This window comes from Manacus vitellinus, unplaced genomic scaffold (assembly GCF_001715985.3).
Source record: "Manacus vitellinus isolate BGI_N305 unplaced genomic scaffold, ASM171598v3 scaffold_26_pilon, whole genome shotgun sequence".
NCBI lineage: Eukaryota > Metazoa > Chordata > Aves > Passeriformes > Pipridae > Manacus > Manacus vitellinus.
Window position 1 is genome coordinate 6,784,107 of NW_021939960.1, and position 22,581 is coordinate 6,806,687.

The 22,581-nt window shown below is 48.8% G+C and overlaps 1 protein-coding gene across 1 annotated transcript; it reads left to right on the forward strand.

Annotated features, from left to right (window-relative positions):
* Positions 1–395: 395 nt before the first annotated feature.
* On the forward strand, positions 396–18,421 carry SLC17A9 (solute carrier family 17 member 9). The gene is made up of 13 exons (XM_018073835.2): positions 396–508; positions 8,852–9,049; positions 10,173–10,312; positions 10,951–11,050; positions 11,614–11,744; positions 12,553–12,649; positions 13,529–13,625; positions 15,671–15,758; positions 16,072–16,106; positions 16,689–16,804; positions 17,256–17,311; positions 17,813–17,842; positions 17,951–18,421. The coding sequence occupies exons 1-13, from the start codon at positions 411–413 to the stop codon at positions 18,112–18,114; spliced, it is 1,350 nt and encodes a 449-aa protein (XP_017929324.2). The 5' UTR covers positions 396–410; the 3' UTR covers positions 18,115–18,421.
* Positions 18,422–22,581: the final 4,160 nt, after the last annotated feature.

Consider the following 22,581-nt stretch of genomic DNA (forward strand, 5'->3'; position numbering starts at 1 on the left):
AAATTCTTCGGATGGGAATACCATACTCTGTTCCAATCCTTTAAAAAGCAGAGACTTTTCTGCCGGCAGGCTGTGGGAGCAGGGAGCGGATTCCCCTCGCAGGTATCGGAGGGGCAGGACACACCCTGGACAGTCCCCTCTTTCCCTGCCCTCCACGGGGGCGTCAGTAATCACCGGAGGGGGAGGAAAGGAGCAGATCCCAGCCGTCCGTGGGGGCTGGAGCGGGCCAGCATCGCCTGCCCCGGGCCGAGCCCTGCGGGTCCGAGGCTGCCCCGGGATAGGGACTGGTGCTGGCGGGACTTCCCGGAACGACCGGCGGGCGGGGGCGGCGGGAGGCGCTGACACGTGGCCGGCCCGGCGGGGGAGGGAGCCCGGCGATGTGAGCCGGGGAGGCGGAAGGCGCTGCCCGCATGGCCGCGGGGGGCGGCGGCAGGAATGTGCCCGTGGGCACCGCCGAGCGCGGCCCCCACGACGGCATGAGGCGCGATGGAGACCCGTACTGGTCCAGGTAAGGCTGGACCCGCTCCCGGGAAAGCCGCTCCCCTGCTTGCGGGGCTCTCCCCGCATCCCGCCGGCCGGTGCCCTCCCGGCCCCGGGACCCGCCGCATCCTCGGTGCCCTCCTCCCACAGCTCCTGGGAAGGATGCGGGTCCTGGATGGAAGGGGTCCCGCGGCGGTTTCGGTGCTCCCCGTCGGGCCGAGACCCTCTCCCCGGCCCCGGCGCTGCCCTCCGGGGGCACCGCAGGACGGGGTCGGGGGACATGGTCCCACCCGCTGTCTCACCCCATCAACCTCCAACAGAGACGGTAGAAGGAAGGGGGGAGATAGGGAATGGCTGTGAAACACGGGGGGAAAAACGTCTGTTGAGTTTATTTCTGGCCTGTTGTCAGTGAATCAAACGCGAAACCGCTGTCAAGTTCTTATCAAAATGTTCCAGCGGGGATGTTTGTACTGGCGATATTCATTCATTAAGATAAAGTCTGGAATAGTAGCTGGGCAGCAGCTAGACAGCTTGAATTGCTCCTTAAGTAAAGTAATTAAAATACTTAAAAATACGATTAAGCCCAAACTGACCACTTTTAACAACAGGGACATGGGCAAACACAGGGTACTCCAGTGTTTGGAGCAGAAACTGGGACACTTGGGACAGGGCTGCTCCTCTCTGTCACCCTGGGAATGTCATCCAGCACCTCGACCTCAGGATCTGCCCCTTCTCCCACCGAAGGTTGGATGAGATGATGATTCCGAAGTACCAGTGGGGCAGCTGGAAGTGATGGTCAGAGGGTTTTCCAAACTGGGAGTCCCTGGACTCCATGTGCTTTTGAAATTTGGCTCAGTTTAACACTGCCACGAAAAGGAACTGTCTTGTGGCTGCCACTGTGGTGGCACCCCTGGGGCTCCCCTCTGCCCCTCTGGGCTGGTGTGAACCCATGGGGAACTCGCCTTGGCAGCAGGAGAGCAGAGGGGCAGCCACAGGGCAAGTGGCAGCGGTGCCAATGCACGGGAACATGTGGCCAAAGGGAAGAATTGCCCCTTCCAGCTGCAATTAACCATTGGATAAATTGGTATTTATCATCAATTGCTTCCTGCAGTGGCAGCAGGTCCATAGCCAGTTTTAAATTGCTGTCCCAAGGGAAACTTTCCCTGCAGTCAGAGACCGAGAAGTCTAATCAAACCCACGCTCATCTCAAGAGTAAGAAGGTGGGTCTCAAGAAGGCCTTTGGCACTTGGACTGCTTAAAATTTGAAGATTCTTTCCCCCTAAGGCACTTAAAAAAATTCCTTCTCTCTGTCTCCCTCTTGCTAACTTTTCCCTAAGTCATTGTGAAGTGGGAGTGGTGGGGGGGGACCCCACACCAGATTTTTATGAAACAAAACTTTAGTTTATATGTTTTTCCTCTAGAAAAAAAAAATAATATATTTGACCAGAACAAGCCCTTCAAATCTCTTCAAAAAATGCAAACCATCGATAACACTTTCCAAACCAAAATGCACTGCTATGAAGACAGCCTGTTGATTAAGACATACCTATTTTAAGTGATTCTGACCATCTTAAGTGCTGCTAGTAACTGAAAAACCTGTTAATGGGAGGAAGCAGCAGGATATCCCTAAAGCCCATCAGATCATTATCTATATTGCTGTAATTCACAGAAGCTGAGATCATGTCCCCATTGTTTGGTGTAGACACACGTGTGGTCACAGCCCTTAGTTGGGGAGGTTTTATGGAGGTTTTATTGCCTGAGTAAACTGGGCAGGTCGAGTGTGGGACAGAGAGAGCAGAAAGGGGGAGCGATGCACCAGATCACTCAAGCAGGTTGCTCGAGTTCTGTAAAGTACCTCACTGAGTGGTTTGGTGGACAGTTTTGCAACAATTTCCAAGTAGTGAGTTATTGCCATGGAGGCAAGGTGTTAATAAGTGAGGGAAGTGACACAGGTTCTCCTTTCATGCTCCAACAAAAGGCATGCCAGGCAGCCTTCCAAGATCAGTCCCCACCATCAGTGCAAGGAGAGATAAACTCTTATCTTGGCAGGTTTCTTTTTCAGTCTTTGTTCATGCTGCTGCTTCTTTTGTCGTCCCTTTTTTCAGATGGCTTTTCCTTCCTCTTCCACTATTCTTGCCCTGTCTTTCCTCCTGCCTTTCCCCAACTTTTCTGCAGGTTTCCGATGGCTCCTTTATCACACATCTCGTCTTCTAAGAACAGCACTTGGGGATTTCTATTTGGGGCTTGAAAAAGCCCACGTGTTTATGTAGCACATCTGGACAGTTATAAAGTGCGTTTTAATGCTGATCTTAACATGCCAAAGCAGGACTACTCAGGCTGTGGATGTGTTTAAGCATCTCTGGTTTAACTGGGGGAAGGCTCGAAGCAGTGAGAAGAGAAATCAGTTGCTGAAGGTTGCACACAAAGCCACGAGCAGATCCAGCAGTGGACGTGGGGTTCACATTTTGGATGGTGCCTCCAGGAGAGAAATACAACGTGGAAAAGTCGCTGTATCCTGGGAAGGAAATGACTCCTGAAACCACTCTCCATCTCCCAGCCTCTGGCTACACCTGAAGACAAGGGGTGATTATAGCAATTTCTTTAAGCTCCAGAGATAAAAGGAGTCTTACCATCGGCCACAGGCTGGTCTCCAATTGCCTGACCTGCTCTTTGCCTGGAGACAACAGTTGTTTTTTTGAGTTCTGTGCTCTGATCTTTTCTACACGTGATGTTGCAGCTTTATCTGGTCGGGGTTTTTTCGGTGGTTGGGATTTTTATTGTACAAGTTCCTCACCCTAGTTTTAATCTTGACCTTGCTGAGAACTTTTTTTCACGTGGAAAATGTAAGCAGGACACGCATTTCATTCCTGGCTGATCTGTGTAATGTCCTCACATCAGTATGCAAAGTGCACCTGTGCTTTATTATTATGTTTTCTCACCACCTCCACCTGGACTCAACAACTATTTCCAGCTCATATGAGCTGATGAAATCTAATTTCATCTTTCCTTTTGCCGAAAGCAAGAAATGAAGAGAGGGAATAAACCCAGAGCTCTCTTGCTGAACACCACTTTGTTGCCATCTGTGGCTCTGAGGAGGGAGCTTGAGCACAGGAGGCGGACAGGAAGCCAGCAGCTTTCCCAGGAAAAAAAAGCCCTGTGTCCTCTGTGCTGCTCTTGTTGGCTGCTAGCTGGATTGGGAAAAAAAACCAACCAAACCTCCTCTAAACCCCAAAGCTACTTTTGACAGCGACAGATCATTAGCTTGGAGCCAGTCTGCATCATGACAAAATAAACTCCAGGAAGGGGGGAAAACCTCTTTCCTGACAAGCATGTTAGATTTTCAAGGGAAGGAGAAGTTGTTGTCGAGAAAAACAAAGAGTGAGAAGTGAGAGGACTGTCAAACTGGGTTAAAAATAACTATCTGGGTATTATCTCGTCACACAGGAGTGTGCATGGCTGCTGTGTTTGTGCCGTGTCAGTCAGTCCTGGTTGTGTTGGAGGTCACTGTAAATTAAAGCTGTGGGCAGGTAAGCTGGAAAAAAGGTTTTTGAAGGGTGAAGATCCCATGGAGCTGGGAATGGCTGACAAGGAGGGAAACATTCCCATGCTGTGGTGTGACAGGTGACCAGGCACAGGGGAACCCACAGGCACTGGCTGTGTGTCCTGGGGACATTCCCCCCGAGGTGGCCTCGTGCTTGGGTGTCCTGGGTTTGGAGCTGGTGGCGTGGCTGGGAGCTCAGTGCCACCACATGGGCCCATCTCCATCCTGCTCTGGGGTTCTTGCAGGGTCTGGTGAGTGGTGGCTGTGATGAGCAAGAGGGCTGCAGGCACTGGAGGTGACTCCAGTGATGTGCTTGCCACGTATCTCCCACAGAACTATTTTTATCTCTTTTTAGAGAGGGGAGCTGAGGTAGAGATGTCCTTCCTGGGAGGAGGGTGTTAATGCTGTGCTATCAATACCTGTGCCCATCTGATGCAGATCAGGAGCTGCAGCTCCCAATTCTTCTTCCAGTTATGGAAAACACCCACAAACATTGGAGATGGCTTCTGGCCAAGAGCTGTTGCTGGGACAGACTGTTCGTAGTCTTGCTGTCTAACACAGCTCTCTTACTACCTGAAAATACCCAGCGGTCCAGGCTCGTGCCTTGGAGGGGACCAAACTGTGATCTAATTGATTGCCTGAGCTCCAGCAGGTCCATCTCAACAGTGACCTGCAGTGTCTGCCAACAGCCCTGCACAGTGGGGGAAAGGAGGGAAGCAAGTCAAGAGAAATAAAGTTGAATAAATATTTGCTCTGTGGCATCTACTGGAGAAATTCCTCCAGCAGGAAAACGCACTGCAAATAAAGATAGCCTGTGCTGCTGGCTCTCCTTCCACTGCCGGATGGCTCAGCTTGGTTTTGTCCCTTTGGGAATCTCAGGCATCCTTGAAAATCCATCCTAACCACCATGCCCTGGGCAGGGCATCCATTAGGTTGGTGGGAGCTGGGTCCCAGGGAAATCAGTGGATGCCTCGAAGCAAAGCCATGACCACTCAGTGCCTGGGGCTGCATTTGGAGGAGGAGAACCAAGGAACATCAGGCAGGGCTGCTGCTGTACAAAAAAGCCACCCAGGATGAGTCATTAGGGCTTGAGCTAATTGTCGGCTGTCTGGGTGGTGGTTGGAGGTTTGTGAAATAGGAAGTGTTTTCTGGCTGCATGACTGCTTTGCTTGGTGAAGAGGGTCTAGGTGAGGTGAGAAGGGGATGCACCTGCAGTGCCTGTCTCTTGTGAGCAGAAGGGGATGATGGATGAGGAGGGCACAGGCTGGGCAGTGAGGAGCTGCTGCTGTCACACAGCACCCAGTGAAGGCAATTAGGTGGCTCCAGACACGCTCCAGTGATTCACCTGGTGATGGTCTGGAGGGCTGGCCCCTCTCATGGGGTGTCTGTCACATGTAGCCTGGGCTTGGCCAGGACTGGCACAGGGCTGTGGGGAGGTGCTCGATCTGTCCCTGTGGCTGGTGAGACCTGACAACAACGGCTGTGACTTCCATAGGTTCAGATGTGCTTTGCTCTGACTCAGGGTGGTTGTTTCCAGCACAGCTCATCCCTCCCTCCCTCCCTCATCAGGGGACCCATCAAATTTAATTTGTTAACATCTGCTTCTCGGATGGCTGATGTCACCCACAAAAACTTTTGTTTGATTTGTCATTATTCCTTAGTTTTTGAAGGAGGGTTTTAATTTCTCCCTTTGTGCTAGTCCAGGTTCCTCCTGTAACCTTTGCTGTTGTTTTGCACTGAGCAGAACATTGACTCATCAGCAGCCTCTGTGATAGCTATAATTAGGAGAAAATGTATTTACAAAACTCTTCCCTCTGATGCAAGCATGTCATTGTCCTTGCAGAGAAATCATTCCTGCCATGCTTTCAGGTGGGTGTGGGCAGCTAGTGATTACATTTGATTTGCGTGGATTTTCCTAGCTGGATATGCCACCTATGGAGGAAGTGGTAGTCTGAAGATGTTGTTACAGTTCCCACTTAATTTGAGCCCAAGTCTCTACTGATGCATTTAAACATACAGGAAAAGAATATAGAATGGAGTAGTAGTCAAAGAGAACATTGAGATTGTGTCATATACCCAGAGACTTATTTAGTGCTTTGGAAAAAGAATTAAAGTCAAGAGAAAAATATTCCCTGGAGTTCTGTCAAAACATCAGCTGGCGAGGAGGCTTCTTGGGAGAACATCTCTACTTGGGAGTTCCTCTGTATCTGAGCTGTGCTTTGAGTGGTGTCCTGCTCTGCAGAGACCCACGTGGCACTTTGTGCCCCCACTCTCATCCAGGTCAGACTTGCTGTGTGGAGACCCCAGCACTGCTGGCCTGGCTGCCTCCCCCTACCACACAAACCCCCTTGGGTGACGCTCTCCACCTCGCTGGGGCAAGAAGAGAAGCTGTGAGTTCACAGCATGCCCTCCTGTGCCTCTGCCCTGAAGCCAGAGCTGCCCTGCTCATCCCTTTTGGGGTTCAATCCCTTAGGACCAAACTGTGCTCCCCCAGCCTGCACTTTCCTGGGACACCAACCTTGCTGTGTGTGGGTTTTGCTTTTCCCATTTGCAAACACCCTCTGGAGGGAGCAGACCTTGTCAATACTATAAAGAGAAGTGGAGTAGAGAACAGTTGAGCTGCTCACGTCAAGCTTACACTTTGCACAGCCCTATAGAGTTTGGGGACAAGGAAGAACCGTCAATCTGATATCCCATTAAAATGCTGCTGTGCTTGCCAGGGTAACTGGGGGTTGTTATGAACACACCAGAGTGATTGGAGAGGCAGAGCTCAGCCCCACTCCAGTGAAAGCTCATAAAGGTCTCTCTTTGCTGCAGGGGAAAAGCACAGTTTAGAAAACTGTCTTGGTGCCTAAATAATAGAAAATACCTACACACATCACTGGCTGCTGCGCTTTGCTCTGTCACCTCGGTTGCTGCAGGTTCAATAGCTCAAATTTATCAGTGCTGTGCCACTGGAGATAACAGGAGAGATTATGGCCCTGGACTGGCAACAGCCCATTTGGGCAGGGCAGGCACGAGTCTGTGGCTTGTACCTGCAAGCATCTCATCCCTGAGGGCTCTCCATAATGTTTTCCATGGCTGGTGATCCCACACCTGCCCTCTGCCTCTGATGGGGGATTTATACCCAAAAACTCCTGCCTGTATTGTCCAGCTGGGGTTGGTCTGACCTGGACACAGTGTCCAGGAGCCTTTGGTTTCCCTGTGCTTTTCTGTAGCAAGCAGGAGTTGGCGGAGCCACTGCTCCTGGAGCTGGCTGGGGCAGGTTATCAAAAACCAGATCGCCTTTGGTTTTGCAGCAAATGAAGATATGAGTGAAGATATCTCCCTCTCAGGGTAAGTCCCCCCCACAGGAGGGACTGTGAGAGCATTTACCAGCCTGTTCAAGTGGCAGAGGCAGGTCAACCCCTGGTTACTTATTCCTCCAGCAGAAATGGGAGAGGTTTTCCAGTTCCCGTGTTATTTTGTGCGCTCGTGCGTGTGCACAGCAACGATGGTTCCAACCTTCAAAACACCAACTAAAACCCTTGCAGTCCCTCCTGCCAGGGGTTGGCACTGAGCTGCTTATCTGCCTTGTCAGGAAACAGCAATAAATCCACCTCCAGTGGGTTCACCTGCCCGCTGTGTTCTACTTTTCATTGTTCCGTTTGACACCTTTATAAATGGGTTTGTGCTGTGTGGTATTAACCTACATTTAGCATAATTCCAGTACAGAGGAATAAATGCTCCATTCGCTCTAAAAGGTGACCTGGGTTGTTTCCCACACGGATGGTGGGTGTGTTTAGTAGGGTGGGAAGCCCAGAGGTTGCTGCCCTGGTACAGTGAATTCCTCAGCCATCTCTGGAGCAGAGAGAGTGTGTTTGCTCAGTGCTTTGTGCTCTGGCCTCTGGGCATAGAAATAGCCAAATACAAATAATACCAATAGTGTGTGTTCTTACTAAGTTTTTAACTCCATAATTCATGGGCAAAGGGGGACCCAGAGTGACACAAACTGGGCTGAGGGAAGGCAGAGGGGTTCACCTACATCTGAGCCTGATGTTTGCAGCAAAATGTGTTTCTTTGCTCCAGAAGCACATCACTGACTTGGAGCAGGAGGAAATTGCCTTCCCACTTATTTCCAGCTTATATCTTCTGCAGGAGCACTTTTCTTGAGTGAGCACTTGCATGAGTACTCATGCACCAAATAACATATTCTGTTAACATATTATGGCTCATGTTATCTAAAACTTCTTATCAGGCCAGGCTGAATTATTTTGCTCCTCTCTGAGCTCTTCAGACCCATTATGTGTTGTCTCTCTAAAGAATTCCTTCATCTCTCTCCTATTTTGGGAAGGGTAGCACACACCAGCTCCCTTGGGGGTTGGGTAGGAATGCCAAACTACAAATATTTGCTATCAGGATGGTGTGTCTCATGCAAATGCTTCCAACCTCAGGCCCTGACCTTTCCTTTGTAACCCTTATCTTTTAAAGAACAGTTTCTTGTTTGGGGAAGAAAAACAAACAAACCAGGTTCCTCCCCACCTTTCCCTCCATCCACAGCCGGTGATGTCCAAGCAGCCCCTTCCACCTTGCAGCCTGTGGACAGACATTTTGCTATCAGTGTCAAATATTGCTTGGGCTGAAGTTAGCATCATTCCCAAAAGCCACCAGGTGGGATACTCTCTGTGTCAGAGCCCTTGTGCCACAGGGGGGTTGCAGTGACCTTCATTTTACCAAGACAGACGTGACTTGTGAGCAAACCAGCCCGACCCATAAGTCCTCTCTGTGCATGGACCTACCAGGCACAGCATCCCAGCTGCCCTTTCCCCATCTTCCTCTGCACCCTCACAGGCCCGAGTCCCGTGTGTGGACGGTGATGCTGCTGCTGGGGACGTGCCTGCTGTACTGTGCCCGTGTCACTGTGCCCATCTGCGCCGTCGCCCTCAGCTCCTACTTCGACTGGGACAAGAAGCAGTCTGGGGTCGTGCTCAGCAGCTTCTTCTGGGGCTACTGCTTGACACAGATCATCGGAGGACACATCAGTGATCAGTACTGGAAATTTTTTTTATGTTTTCCTCTGTTTTTTGAAGATGTAGCTTGGTGTTGGTGCCTCACCCTGGGGCAGTGGTGGGGTGGAAAAGTGAAGCGTGTCCATGGGGAGAAGCTTTGTGGGACACTGCAGGTTGCTCTGAAAGGGGTTGAGGTTTCTCTGCCAGCCTCACTCAGGGTCTGTAGCACTGATAGAGAGGGGGCATGGGTAGTTTAGACTGTACAGATGGAAGCTGTGGATGCCTCAGCCCTGGAAGAGTTCAAGGCCATGTTGGATGGGGCTTGGAGCAACCTGGTCTAGTGGAAGGAGTACCTGCTCATGGCAGAGGGGTTGGAATGAAATGGTCTTCAAGGTCCCTTCCAACTGAAATTGATTCTAGGATTTCATGAATACAGCTTTTTTTTAAATTTGATCTGCACAGTCTATCTTTGTTTTCAGTTCAGCTTGTCCAGTTTTTCTATCCTGTATTGCAGTCTTTTCACTGAACACAGTTTCCATCATGTTTGGAAAAACCAAGTCTCTTCACTTTATCATAGAAATTAAAAAACAAACATGTTCCCCAAGTGGTTGTAAGGGAACATCTGAGTCATTGCCTGCTGGAGTTCCTTTCCACAGCCACCCTATTCTTAGCGGGAGGGGCTTTTCTGTGAAATGTTTCGTGAGGAGCGCCTGCCTGGAAGGAGTACATTACCTGTGCAGTGCACTGTGCTATTTAGTTATGGTCCTGAATAGTTTCCAAGCAAACACTTGCAAAAACCTGAATGTTAAAAGGCAGAGATGATGCAAAAGGGCACATGTAAAACACTGTCACTGGTTAAGAGGAGCAGAATAGTGGCAGCACTTGAGTTTCTCCTCCATCACTATCAGAAACTCGAGTGTGTCAGTGCTGTTTGGTCTCTGGGATCAGTGTGTGCTGGAGTTGGACAGGCAGTGCTGGCAGGAGGTGAGAAGGGAGGAGATCAGAACTCCTTGCCAGGGGCTAAAGACACGTAAGAGAAGAACAGGTTTGACCCAACAGTTGTTTGTAAAAACTGGCTAAACTGGGAAGGGCACTTGAGTCTTGACTGGAGCACTTTGCCCTTTTGGCCTCTCACCTTTGATAACGTGTTTTCTGTCTTCCAGAATAGGAGGTGAGAAAGTCCTCCTCCTCTCAGCATCAGCCTGGGGGTTCCTCACAGTCCTCACCCCGGTGCTCACCCATGTCACTTCTGCCCATCTTGTTTTTATGACCTCCTCCCGGTTCCTCATGGGGTTGCTGCAAGGTGAGCCCCCTGTCCTGTGTCTCTGTGTGCCCGGGGGGGCTTCCCTGCACAGGGATTCATGTGCAGTACATTCAGATTCAAATCCTGTGGTCTGCAGTGAATGAACCCTTCCCCTGTGTGTCTGAGCAATTCTCTGCCTCAAAGCTGCTTCCACATCCAGAACTTCCATGGGAAAAAACAGTGACATTTCTAGAGAAAGTCACTGACAAGTCATTCCCCTGTAGAAATCTCTCTGCCAGACAGGGGCTGCTGGCTTTGGAAATCATCACTGGTGCTGTTTGATTTTCCACGTTTTCAAACTCCTTCAAAGTACTTGGGGAAAATCGACTCTTGCCAAAACTTATGGATAATTTGGGATGATATTCCGTCCCTGTTGTCAAGCTACAGCACTGAAGAGGTGCCTTGACACTGATGGATTTACAGTAGCAGTTGCAGTGATGATGAAATGAGGGATTACAGAGAAGGCTCAAACAAACCTTTCATGGCAATGAGTCCACTTAGTTTATTTTATGTCCCTGTATTGAGTCCACCAAGGGGTTTGCTGCTTTATCTCAGTGTTCTCCTTCTGGATCTTTTAAATTTGCTTTTGATTTGCCAACAATCCTGACTGTTCCCTGCCTTGCTCCCGTTGCTTTCAGGGGTGTATTTCCCATCCTTGGCCAGCCTGCTGTCCCAGAGGGTCCGGGAGAGCGAACGAGCCTTCACCTACAGCACAGTGGGGACTGGCTCACAGTTTGGGTAAGTTCAAAGGCCTTTGAGCAGTGAGTGACAGTCTCTGGACATCATATGTGATGAAATGCCATTAAATAGTTGGAGGCAAAACTCACAGCCCAAAGTACATGTGGATTCACGGGTCCTCAAGGACACAGGCTGCAGCTGAGGAAGCCTCAGGCAGTTGCTGTCGTGCCTGTCAAGGATTTATGTATTGTTTTCTCTTTCTTTTCAAACCAGACTTTGAAGAGTGTTTGCAACATTTAATTACTATGGGAAACAGTTTGATTCAGTAGGAAGAGCAAGGGTCAGCCTGAGACTGGTCACCTTTCCACTCTGATAGGTGGGGAGAATAGAACTTCCCCTTCTCTGCTGGTCTCCATCAGAATTTCCTTTCTAAATAGGAGGATTTCTTAAAAGCCAAATAGAAATATTACTGTGTTTAACCACTTAGTTTTCCAGTGTGCTTATTTCTTTTGCTGTGTTGTGCGTTCTCTGAGATACTGCACACCAGCAACCTCCTTTTCTTTCCTCGTTGTCCGTGTTTCAGGGTGGGGCAGACCAGTAAATCCAAATGGTTTCCCTTGCAGGACACTGGTGATTGGTGGTGCAGGATCCCTCCTCCTGGACTGGTATGGCTGGGAAAGCGTTTTCTACTTCTCCGGTTTGCTCACTTTGCTCTGGGTTTACTGCACCTGCAAGTACCTTCTGAGTGAGAAAGGTAAATCCCAGGCATCCCTGGGCTTGCCAGTGCTCCCAGGGCTCTGGGAACTGACTGATTCCTCTCTGTTGTTTTCTGCAAATCCTCTGTGTTTCCAAGATCATGCCTGGTTTTGCACAAAGACCTTTTGCTCAGGTGTCTTCTGTAATGCACACTGTGTCTCACCCAAGACCCCCAACCCAGAAACGAGGTTTTGAGCTCTTTCAATGCTGATTTCCTGTTTCAAGTCCCACGCTGGATTACGTCCCTGATCTGGCTCCTCAGTACTCTTAAGCACCAGTGAAAACACAAAACAGAGCATGATCTTCAAAGTGGATTAAGCTAAAGCAGGACAAGATACTTATTCACAACTAAGAGCATCTACACATAGAGCTTTTAAAAACCCATTAATCCAGAATATCTCTTCCGAAATAACTGTCTGGGAGTAATTCTGCATATGGACAAACCATGACACCTGGCTACAGCATTATTAGTGTGAGCTTGATGTGTAGAAGCCAAGCTCATGGGTGTGTGTCTGGTGCTACACAGAATTCAAATGTGGTCCCTGCCCAAGGGATTTTTGTTTAATTATTACAAGGGGTACAAATGGGTGGAAGATGCTGAGTGGGAAAATGTGTGGATGCAGCGGAAAAATTTTGGTCAACGTAACAAGGTGTTTTCATGAGCATTCAGTGGTGGCATAGCCAAAAAAACAAGACCAAAAAACAAGGAGATTGAAGGTAGTTGTATAGCAGTGTCCCAGGGCTGCCTCCAGCTGCACAGACAGTTACTGATCAGAGCTTTCCTTTGGCTGTTTTCTTCCCTGCAGAACTCATCATCCCCATAGACTATTTAACAAGAGGCCTCTCGATACCCAAGCAGACCAAAGTTCCCTGGAAGCAGCTGTTTAGGAAGGCACCGATATGGTAGGGAGCTGCAGTGGCCTCGAGCATCAGCTGGGCTGAGGAGCACCCTCCTTTTTCTCCTGTCTGGGCTTATTTGTTCTGCCTCTGTAGTTTTTGTCCACTTATTTAAATATTTGGGAAACAACCAGGTTTTCTAATTCCTTCTGTATCAATAAAGAACTAAGAAGGTAAGTTTGGCAAAAGGTGGTTTTTGTTCTGTCCAGAGGACTGTCAGGCTTGAATATTGCTGGCAAATCTTTCTCCTTCCCAGGCTGTTCCCCCTGGATGAGTCATGTGCTCCTCCAGGCTGATATTCTCCACCAGTCTTCTTAGAAATGCTGCTTGTATTGGGCTCCTAAGAAGTGCTGCACTGGGGCACTGAGTGGCACAGGCTGTGTTCTCATTGCTGGCAAACATCTTTTTAATGGCCATTTTTCCTTTGGGATACTGCAATGGATATTGAAGCTCCTCCAAGCATGTGCCCAAGTGCTGTTTCAAGACTGGGCAATAAGGCCATTCCTGCCTTGAATAACAATGGAGCTGATAACAAAACCCTGGAAACCCCTAAACAACAGTTCTTGGAGCAGGAGGACTCTAGTAGCACTGGAAAGGACCGGTGGGAAATGCACTGGCATAATTACCACTGCAGTTAACCTTGCCTGAGCCTGGGGCTGACGTCAGGCACTGTGCAATGGGGCAGCCAAGGAACCAGCGCTGCTGCAAAGGGGAGAAAGCCAAAAGGAGTTGTTATCTGTGAGAAAAATCTCAGGAAGCAATTGCAGTGCTGTGAGAGATTTCTTTATAGACCAGGAACTGAAATATTGGGTTGCTCGAGTGCCTGTTTCCCACCCAGTGTGACCTGTCACTCCTGATTGTTTCCTCTCTGCTGTGTGTTTTCAGGGCTGTCATCATTGCTCAGCTCTCCACAGCCAGCACATTCTTCACTCTCCTCTCCTGGCTGCCAACTTTCTTTAAGGAAACTTTTCCTGAGTCAAAGGTAGGTTGGCTCCGAGGGGCAGGTGTTGCTGCTCTCTGTTCAAAGGGGGTCATGCTGGGTACCTGCCAAAATGGGTTGGTTAGGAAGGAAGGTGTTGGCAGAGGGACTTGGTGAGAGCAGGCTGGGAGTCAGGAGGGGGTGGGAGGTTTCCATGTGGGATTAGGAGCCGTGGCACCCCTGCACATACATTTGGAGGTGCCAGCATCCTCCCTCCAGGTTGCAGAGGCTGGTTTCTAGTTGTTTGTTTAGGGATGCTGAGGGGAGGCAGAGCTGGGGCACTTTCCAGGCAGGGAAGCGCAGGTTATATTTGGGGTTTAGACTGCTTTTCTTCTGAGAAAACTACAGTTTTCAAATGGCACAGAGCTCATGACATTCTGCTGTTGCAAATAACCACCATTCACTCCTGATTTTTCACAGGGTCTTTAGCTGGACTGACATTGTACAGCTCAGACCTGCCTGCTAAAATTAAAATTACCATTAATACTGTGTGCTTCGAAAATACTACAAAAGCTTCCCCCTCCTTAGCACAAATGATGTTCCCATTTTTCAGAAAGCCAGGCAATACTTATCTGATCTGAGAGCTGGTATTTTCATCTTGTTCTCAGAAACTCACAGAGTCTTTTCCACAATGGCTCTGTTAGGTTTTTTACAATTTCCAGAGCTGCTTACAAATGCCTTTTCATATTACACATGTAAAGCTCTTTATGGCATACTTGATATTTATATTAAAATCGTGTATTAAACCGGCAAACATATTGTTGTGACAAGATCTGTGCACCTCGAGTAATGTGCTTGTGCAGCAGTAATTTACCATCTGTTAAGCATTATATCACAGTGCCCTTATGTAAGATGCTCTATATAGTGTGTCTGCAGCTGATAATCACTTCATGTATTTTAAAACGTGGTTCGAGGATGCCTGGTTTTAAAGGATGGACAATAATCCCTAATGTGGGAAACCTGTGTCACCTGCTGGCCAAAGTCCCTTTCTGCAGGTGAGCTGCCTCACCTCTGTCTGGGCAGCTGCCTCCAGCCTGCCTGGAGGTTGATGGAGGGTTTGGATCAGGGTGATGGGCTGAGGGATTAGACAAGGTGCACTGGGATTGTCGCGTTGAGCAACCCCAGCTGGTGTTAACAAACACCAGAGGCATTGCCCCACAAACCCCATGGGGTAATATTCTCAAAAGTGACCAAGACCCAAATTTCAAAGGCATGGAAAGGTGCAAATGGACACTGGTATGATTTCCAGGAGCAGCTGAAACAATATTATTCAAACCCAAGATTATTCAGCCCTCCCACACATCCCAAAGCCAGGCAGGAAGGGGAGATGCCTCCACGGGGTGATGGACTCTGAGCAAAGGGAGACATGCAGGGGATGATGGATGGATGATGGATGCATGGATGAGTAGGTTCAAAGGAGCTGAGATGAAACTCAGCCCAACCCACACTGGTTTCAGCTCCTTGTGGGATCTGGGCACTGAAGTGCCCCTGAGCAGCTGTAATCCAGCTGACCAGCTGTGATTACAGCTGTAGCAAGCTCACTTAATTGAAAATAGGCCAAAGTATGTTACTGCCCATAATGTTACCTAATCCTGCCATTAGAAAATCCAGCTACACTCCCTCGGCCTCACAGTAACGCTGCTAATGAGGTTGGAGCTGTTGGAAATTCTGCTTTGCTGGTGACCCACAGGAAACCCACAGTGAGCTTCCCAGGCTCTCTGGCTCTCTGCCACATCATTATGCTGAGCAGTAAACTTTGCCACATTTAATCCCTCTTTCTCAGAGCTTTCTGCCTCTCCCCTGGATGAAGAGTCACCAGGGCAGAAGGAAAGACAGCAAACCTACAAATGCTACTGTCCTGTGATGCAGAGCTTGGAGTGGGGCAGGGTGCAGCTGAGAGCTGGTCCTCCAAATGGGGTACAGATGCTGCAACAAGTCCCAAGTGCTTCATTTTTCCCCCTTTCTGCAGATACTGTGGACTATCAAATAAAATATTTGCAAACAAACTCAGCTCTGACAAACCTCTCTTGATTTTCACTCTGTTTCAGGGTTGGGTGTTTAATGTAGTCCCCTGGCTGGTTGCAATTCCAACAAGCTTGTTCAGTGGATTTCTGTCTGATCATTTAATCAGTCAAGGTAAGAGCCCTTCTGACTTCTCATCAGCTCTAATTTTATGGGATTTGGAGAGAGGATGTGAGTAGGAGGAGATGGGCCTGTTGGTAGGGAGAAGACCTAGCAAATAGACAATGTGAGGTTCTGGTACAACAGCAGAATAAACACTCCAGTGTCCAAATCCCCTCCATGTGTTTGGGGCTCGCTTTGATCTCAGTCATAATATCCACATGGAGATGAAATCTGGGCATCTGAAATCCACTTACCCCATGATGTTCTGGCTGGAAAACAAGGAGAACCTGATGTGCTGAACTCCTACTCTGCCTTTTTCTTTCAGGGTACAGAACCATCACCATTCGTAAGTTCATGCAGGTAAGAGAGCTGAAGCCACAGGAGAGACACCCAAGTTACCTTTTGAGCTCTACCTACATGTCAGACTAGACCTTGTATGGAGCTGGGTTGGGGGTTATAGGTGGAAAGAGGGAAGGTTTTCTGGCTTTGATTGGTGGTCAGTGTGTGTGGGAAAGGAAATCCAGAGGAAAACCCTGGCTGAGGAACAGAGCGTGGACCTCTGTTAACAGTGGACTAATGGTAACATTGAGCACAGTGAGTGCTCTGAAGGGGTTTTCTTTCACAGGCAAAGGCCAACCTGTCCCTGTTGTCACACCAGCACTCTGAATGACCCCTTAGATACTGAGGAAGTAGCAATACAAGGGTGAACAAAAATAGAAATGCTGGGTGAGAACACAGTGTCTCCTTTGCTCTGCAGCATCACATCCGTCTGGACAGACGTCTGACACAGAAGGGCAGGACACTGGGAAAAAAAAAAGGCTTGAGAAGCACCTGGTGCACATGAGCTTTTGCACTGGAAAAGGGAACAGTTTGTTCGTGACATAATTTGCTTTCTTCCTTACAGAAAATGTGCTGTGGTGTTTAATTTTGCCTTTTTTCCAGGTCATTGGCTCTGGCGTCTCAAGCGTTTTTGCTCTGTGTCTGGGCCAGACCTCCAGTTTTTGCAGAGCAATAGTGTTTGCCTCCGCCTCTGTTGGACTCCAGACCTTTAACCACAGGTAAGGAGAGCGATGGGGACAGGAGCTGTGGCCCTTTGCTCTCGTCCCACACTTGGCATTTTGGGGTCTCGGGCAATGCTGCCTCCATCCTGCCTGTCAGAACAAGAACTGGTGCTTGCCTGAGCACTGTGTGTGAAGCCGGTGGAGTTTAGTGCCTGAGGGGGTTGGAAATGATCCAGCAAACCTCAAGTGTGGGAAAGGGCTTGGACCAGCCAGTATTAGAAAGATGAAGCAGGGGAATTGCATTTTGGCCCTTCTGAATACTTTGAGTTGAATTGTTTTCCTTCTTATGCTCACCTGGACTGCTTCACTCTCAGCTTCTACTCCTTTCTTGTGCCATTTCTTGTCCAGAACCTTTCCTTGTGTTTCACAAACCAGTCTCTGTGTAAATGATGAAGAAACAGTGTTCTATTCAAACAGCCATTTTTTCCCCCTCTCTGTTTCTCACCAGTGGCATTTCAGTAAACGTGCAGGACCTGGCCCCCTCGTGTGCTGGCTTGCTCTTTGGTAAGGATTCTGTGGGCTTTCCATGCTGGAGAGGTGGCATCTGTGGGGGGGACATGGTCAAGGTTTGAGTAATGATGGCTCTGGGCAATGTCCACTCTGTGTGTGCAGCTTCAGCTTCCTTCTGCAATAAACCTGCCAGTGCTGGGGGCAGGTAAATGGCACCAACGTGCCTTTGGACCTGCATCCAGGGCTGGGATGGTACTACATTTCAGTGGTCTCTGTCAGTTGTCCAGAGAAGCTGTGGCTGCCCCATCCCTGGAAGTGTCCAAGGCCAGGTTGGACAGGGCTTGGAGCAACTTGGGCTAGTGGAAGGTGTCCCTGTCCATGGCAGGGGTTTGGAATGAGATGAGCTTTAAGGTCCCTCCCAACCCAACCCATTCTGTGATTCTGAGATCAACAAGACATTTTGCCAGATGTGCAGACTGGGGGTTGGTGGGAGCCAGGATGAAGCTGCTCATGTCTGTGGGTTTTGAACACACAATTTCTTTCTTTTCCTTCCAGGGGTTGCAAATACAGGTGGAGCCCTCCTAGGTAAAGTACCTTCCTGCAGCTCATCCTTTCCCAGAGAGCCCTCTCCCTGCAGAGGGCAGGATCCAGCCCCAGAGCCTTTGCATGTCTTTCTCTTCTCTTCTGTCACAGGTGTCATTTGTGTGTACCTGGCTGGTTACCTGATTGAAACGACTGGCTCCTGGATTTCTGTTTTCAACCTGGTGGCTGCTGTTAACAGCATTGGGCTCTGTGTATTCCTCCTGTTTGGAGAGGCCCAGAGGGTGGACACAGACTCTGCTTACGTGGATCTCTAGGGATGAGCCCATCGAGCAGCTGAAGGACAGGAGAGTGTCACGTCTATGTTGCACAAGTGCCAAAGAACATTTTAACTTTTTTTTAGGTGTTTTAATGGGGAAAAAAATATGCTGAAACCAAGTACATAGTGGGTCTGGATGGAACCCATGACAGAAAAAAATGTGGAGTTTATTTTTTGCTCAGGGTGTAGCTGGTGGCCTGCAGAGCCATCCAGCTCAACATCTCCAGTGAGGATATGGTCTGTGGGACCAGTTTGTCCCAGTTTGTGTCCGGTGGACAAATATCCATGTGGCCAAAGGAGGGTACCCGACCTGTCTCCCAAGGCTGCTGTGGTTCCATGCCCTGCTGAGGAGGAGCTGCTTCTCCGTGCAGGAGCAGGTCCCCCCCTGCTCTGCTGTCCTCTGACCGTCCACCTCTGGGCTGCTGTGCCACACGTGTCCTCTGAACTGTGTGACAGGGATTGTCCCAACGAATGTACCTCTGACCTTAACCCCCCTTCCCGTGCCTTTGTTTGCAGCCAGCTCAGCAGGTACCAGCCAGGTGTCCAAGGGTTGTGAGATGAATCCCAGGCTTCCCTTCAGGGAGTGTCTGGCTGGATGTCTGCAGTGGATCCAGGGGCTGTGTCGGTCCTGACAGGAGGCTGCAGAGCAGAGCACTCCAAGGCAAGCCTGTCTTTGCTCAAGGACAGAGCTCAAGGTGTCCCTCCTCTCCCAGGTGGCTTTACCCCAGCCCTGAGCCCAGGCAGGCCAGCTCCACCATGAGAGCAGAGCTGATCTGCCATCCCCCAGGGTCAGGCTTAGCTGGGCTCACCTCGTGGTGCAGGAACAGCTGAGGAATCCCCCAGGAGCTGTTTTACCAGATGCTGTGAATGTATAGGAAGAACTGGTCACATTCTGTGCTGTAGATCTACACCCCCAAATGTGTTCTGCTGGATTAGGTGTGTCCTCCATGTGCTCTCAAAGGGCCAAGGGAGACTTTCCAAAGAGCCTCACACGGGCAGGTTTTGTTTCTATGTTGAGCATAAACCAAATTTCTGCACTGGGGATCCATAGGGATGGGGATCCCTGTGGTTCCCCATGTCAGAGGGAAATACTTGGCTGTAGACACCTCTGAGCCTGAATGTCTTAAGTTATTTATAAATATTTTAAAATGTAAGCACCAAATTCTGTATTTTATGTATTTGAGGCCTGACTCTGCATGCTTATTTTGAGTGGTGCTCCCACCAAATCCCTCACTATTTCTTGAAGGGGAGTATCTACCAGCCTCCAGTATTTGGTTTTGTAGGATGAAGTTTAAATGTGACATTTCATATTAAAGCAATTCATTGCTTTTCCTCCTGCCCCTTGCTTGAGGCTGAAAGGTTCTCTTTGGTTTTTCCAGTGCTTACCAGAAAACTTCATCTCTGACTGAGGATCAGATTTCCCAAGGACTTTGCAGTGCAGGAAAGCTGTAGGTTCAGGTTTATTGTCCTTAAAAAAACCCCAATTATCTCCTTCTTTACCTTTTGTTTTGGCCAGATTTCTTCTTGGAAGACCTGTTGGAGCCATGTTAAATTTCTGAATAGGTGGATTTGTAGTGAAAATAGTGACAGCCTTTTGATTGCAGAGACACTAATGGGTGTCACTAAACTGAGCTGAGCCACTTACTGGGCATATTAAGAGATAAAGGTGCAACTGCTTGATATCTTCTCAAGAGAATAAAAAATCAATGTGGCCTGATTAGGGATAGAGAGATAAGAAAGAATTTTTTTTCTCTTTCTGTGCTTTTTTTTCTCTAAAAGGCTGTTTGCTACGAGGAAGACTGGTGGGAAGTCTTAAAATCGGTGGATAACACTCAGAGCAAACAAAGCCAGGCTTGCCAAAGAGGCCCGAGGCTGTGCAGCCATCTCTGCCAGCTTGTCCTTTGTCCAGTCTGAGCAGATTGCTTGTATGGCCTTTTCTATAGTGACACAGAAAAAAAAAAAAAGATGTTTTTTGTGGGGTTTTTTTTTTTTTTTTTTTTAGTGTCTTCCCTGGCTGTTCAGTGTTGCAGGTCAGGAGCACAAGGAGTCAATCCTTGCTCTCTTTGCTGATTGCACCATTTCTTGTGAAAGAGTTGATGAGTTTAAATCACTCGTGTTTGAACCAGGCAGCTTGGCCACCCCTTGGCTCTGCCAGCTGGGAAATTTGGAATTGAGATCTTCAAAGGAAAGTCAGCGTGGCTGGCTGTGCCTCCTCTCTAAATTCAGCTAACACTGGTGGGCTGTCCTGGTTGTCTGTCTCTGTAACTGGCTAACAACTTAAGTATTTGACTTGAGCTTGTGTTTCATTATCCTCATACCTCATTGGTGAAGTGCCGAAACCATTTTGCAGACCTGTTCTGTTCTTTGTTTAAGCCACCTTGCCAAAGCCTGTGGTCTGAGTTTTTGTTACAGAAGGACCTGAAAAAAAAATAAAGGCAGCCAATCATTTGCAGACTGTGGTTTTCCTTTGACTGCAGAGGTGTTAATTTGTGTGATCAGTAAGGGACAGACAAGTATATTTGATGTGATTAACTCCTTAGGGGGGGCTGTGCTGGGAGAGCATCCCCACGTGTACTTGTACATCAGACCCTGAGCACAGCCAGCTACATCTTCTCACTGCTTTTGGAAAAATGACTGAAAAGCTGCCTTCAGCAGAGCTGTGGTCAGTACAGCATCCATGACCCAATATCGCTTGAGAGTAATAATACAAACGAAGTGATTCTTGCGTTAGGTGGGATACACCCCGCAGGCAGATCACCTTCCACGTGGAGACCGTGCTAAAAAAAAAAAAAATGCATTGCTAGCTTTTTTTACGTCCACGCCGATAGGTTCGAGCAGATGCCAACAGAGGGAGCTGTGAGATTTGGGAAGTGGCAGCTCGGCCGGGCGAGGGCTGCCGCGCCTGGCCCTGCCACAGCTGGCACAGCTGGCACGGGTAGTGTGGCTGATGCAGATGGTTTGGCTGGCACAGCTGGCAAAGCCTGGCCCTGCCGAGGAGCAGCCCTGGCTGGTGGCTCTCACCACCAGAGCTGCCCTGGGGACTCCCAGGATCTGCTGTCCCAGATTTGCTGGGACCCCTCACATGGCAATTGTGCAGTTAGTGGTGGGGAGCGAAGGAAAAGTTTGGGGGGCATTTTAGAATGAGAAATAGCCACTGAAAGGAATTTTAACACCTCATCTGTAGAGTCATGTAATCAAGAGAATATCTCTAAGTACTGCAGAGTCCTCTAATTTTCTCCTCAATGTGCTCAGAAAAAAAAAAAACAACATGAAACTTGATGGTATGAAAATGATGCTGAAGATGATTTAGGGTTTGGGTGCAAGTTGTCCTCAAACTTTCCTGTCCTCTTGCTCCTCTTATAAAGGTATAAACAACCTCTGACATACACACATGAGCTATTTTGACCTTTTAGGTCCTTTAGGTTAGTTGGAGCTTTTTTTCCTGCCACATTCCTTAAATTGTCTGTGTCACAGGTTGGACCTGAGCTTTCCAGCCTGCCTGGAGCAAGCAGGGACAGGCACAGTGCAAAAGGATCTGGGAATGTGTGACTGGGCTTAAAGGCTGGTCAATGACAGGTACATTGTGTTGCTGGTTGGGGTGGGTTTGTACTTAAATTGTTTGGAAAATATTCCATAGCTGGCTGGAGATCATTAGAAGGATACTGTTTTATTGCAGTTTGCATAACACTAAATCAATAAACACATTCAAGCAGATGGAAAGCAAAACACAGGAGAAAAACAGCCCTATTTGGAGGAGAAAAGGAATAGCAAAGAGCACTTCTTGGTGATAGTTTTGCCTGGAAAACACAAGCAGATGCTCTCACAGCAGAGACCTGATCTAACATCCACCTGGCAGCTCCCCAGGGCCGGGACATGCCCCAAAGACACCAGTTCTGCAAAGGGCACCCAGTCCTGTAACAAGCAAAATATCACCGTTTATTGCAGCCGTGACCTACTGCGTGGCATGTAATGAGGAATTTTCCATTTCAAACTTTAATGCAATAATTAAGATGTCCATTAAGGTCTTTACAGTTTGGCTGCTTGTAATTAAAAAAGGGAGTGAGGGGGGGGCAATGGCAGGGAGTTGCAGTCCAGGGCATCAAGCTCTCGCCAGCAGCTCTATGTACTCTCCACTTTCTTCTTCCTATTTGGTTTCTTTCTTCAAAATATTTTTCCTGTGTTTGTTTGTAACTGTCCTCAGAGCAGGTAGTCTGAAAAACACATGAAAAACAGTCTTAGTTTCCATAAGCATAACTTGGGTTTAAAAAAGAGGTTTTCCCCTCTACCAAAACACCTCCAAAATACTGATCCTCCTGCAGTGCAGTTTTTGGGGGTGTCTCTGAGCAAGGGGATCCCTGGGCCAGCCTGCCCCATCCAACGGCCCTGCAGCAGCTCTGGGGACACACTGTGAGCCAGGACAGCCAAGCTCCATGGGCACAGAGTCACAGGAATAGCCCAAAAGCAC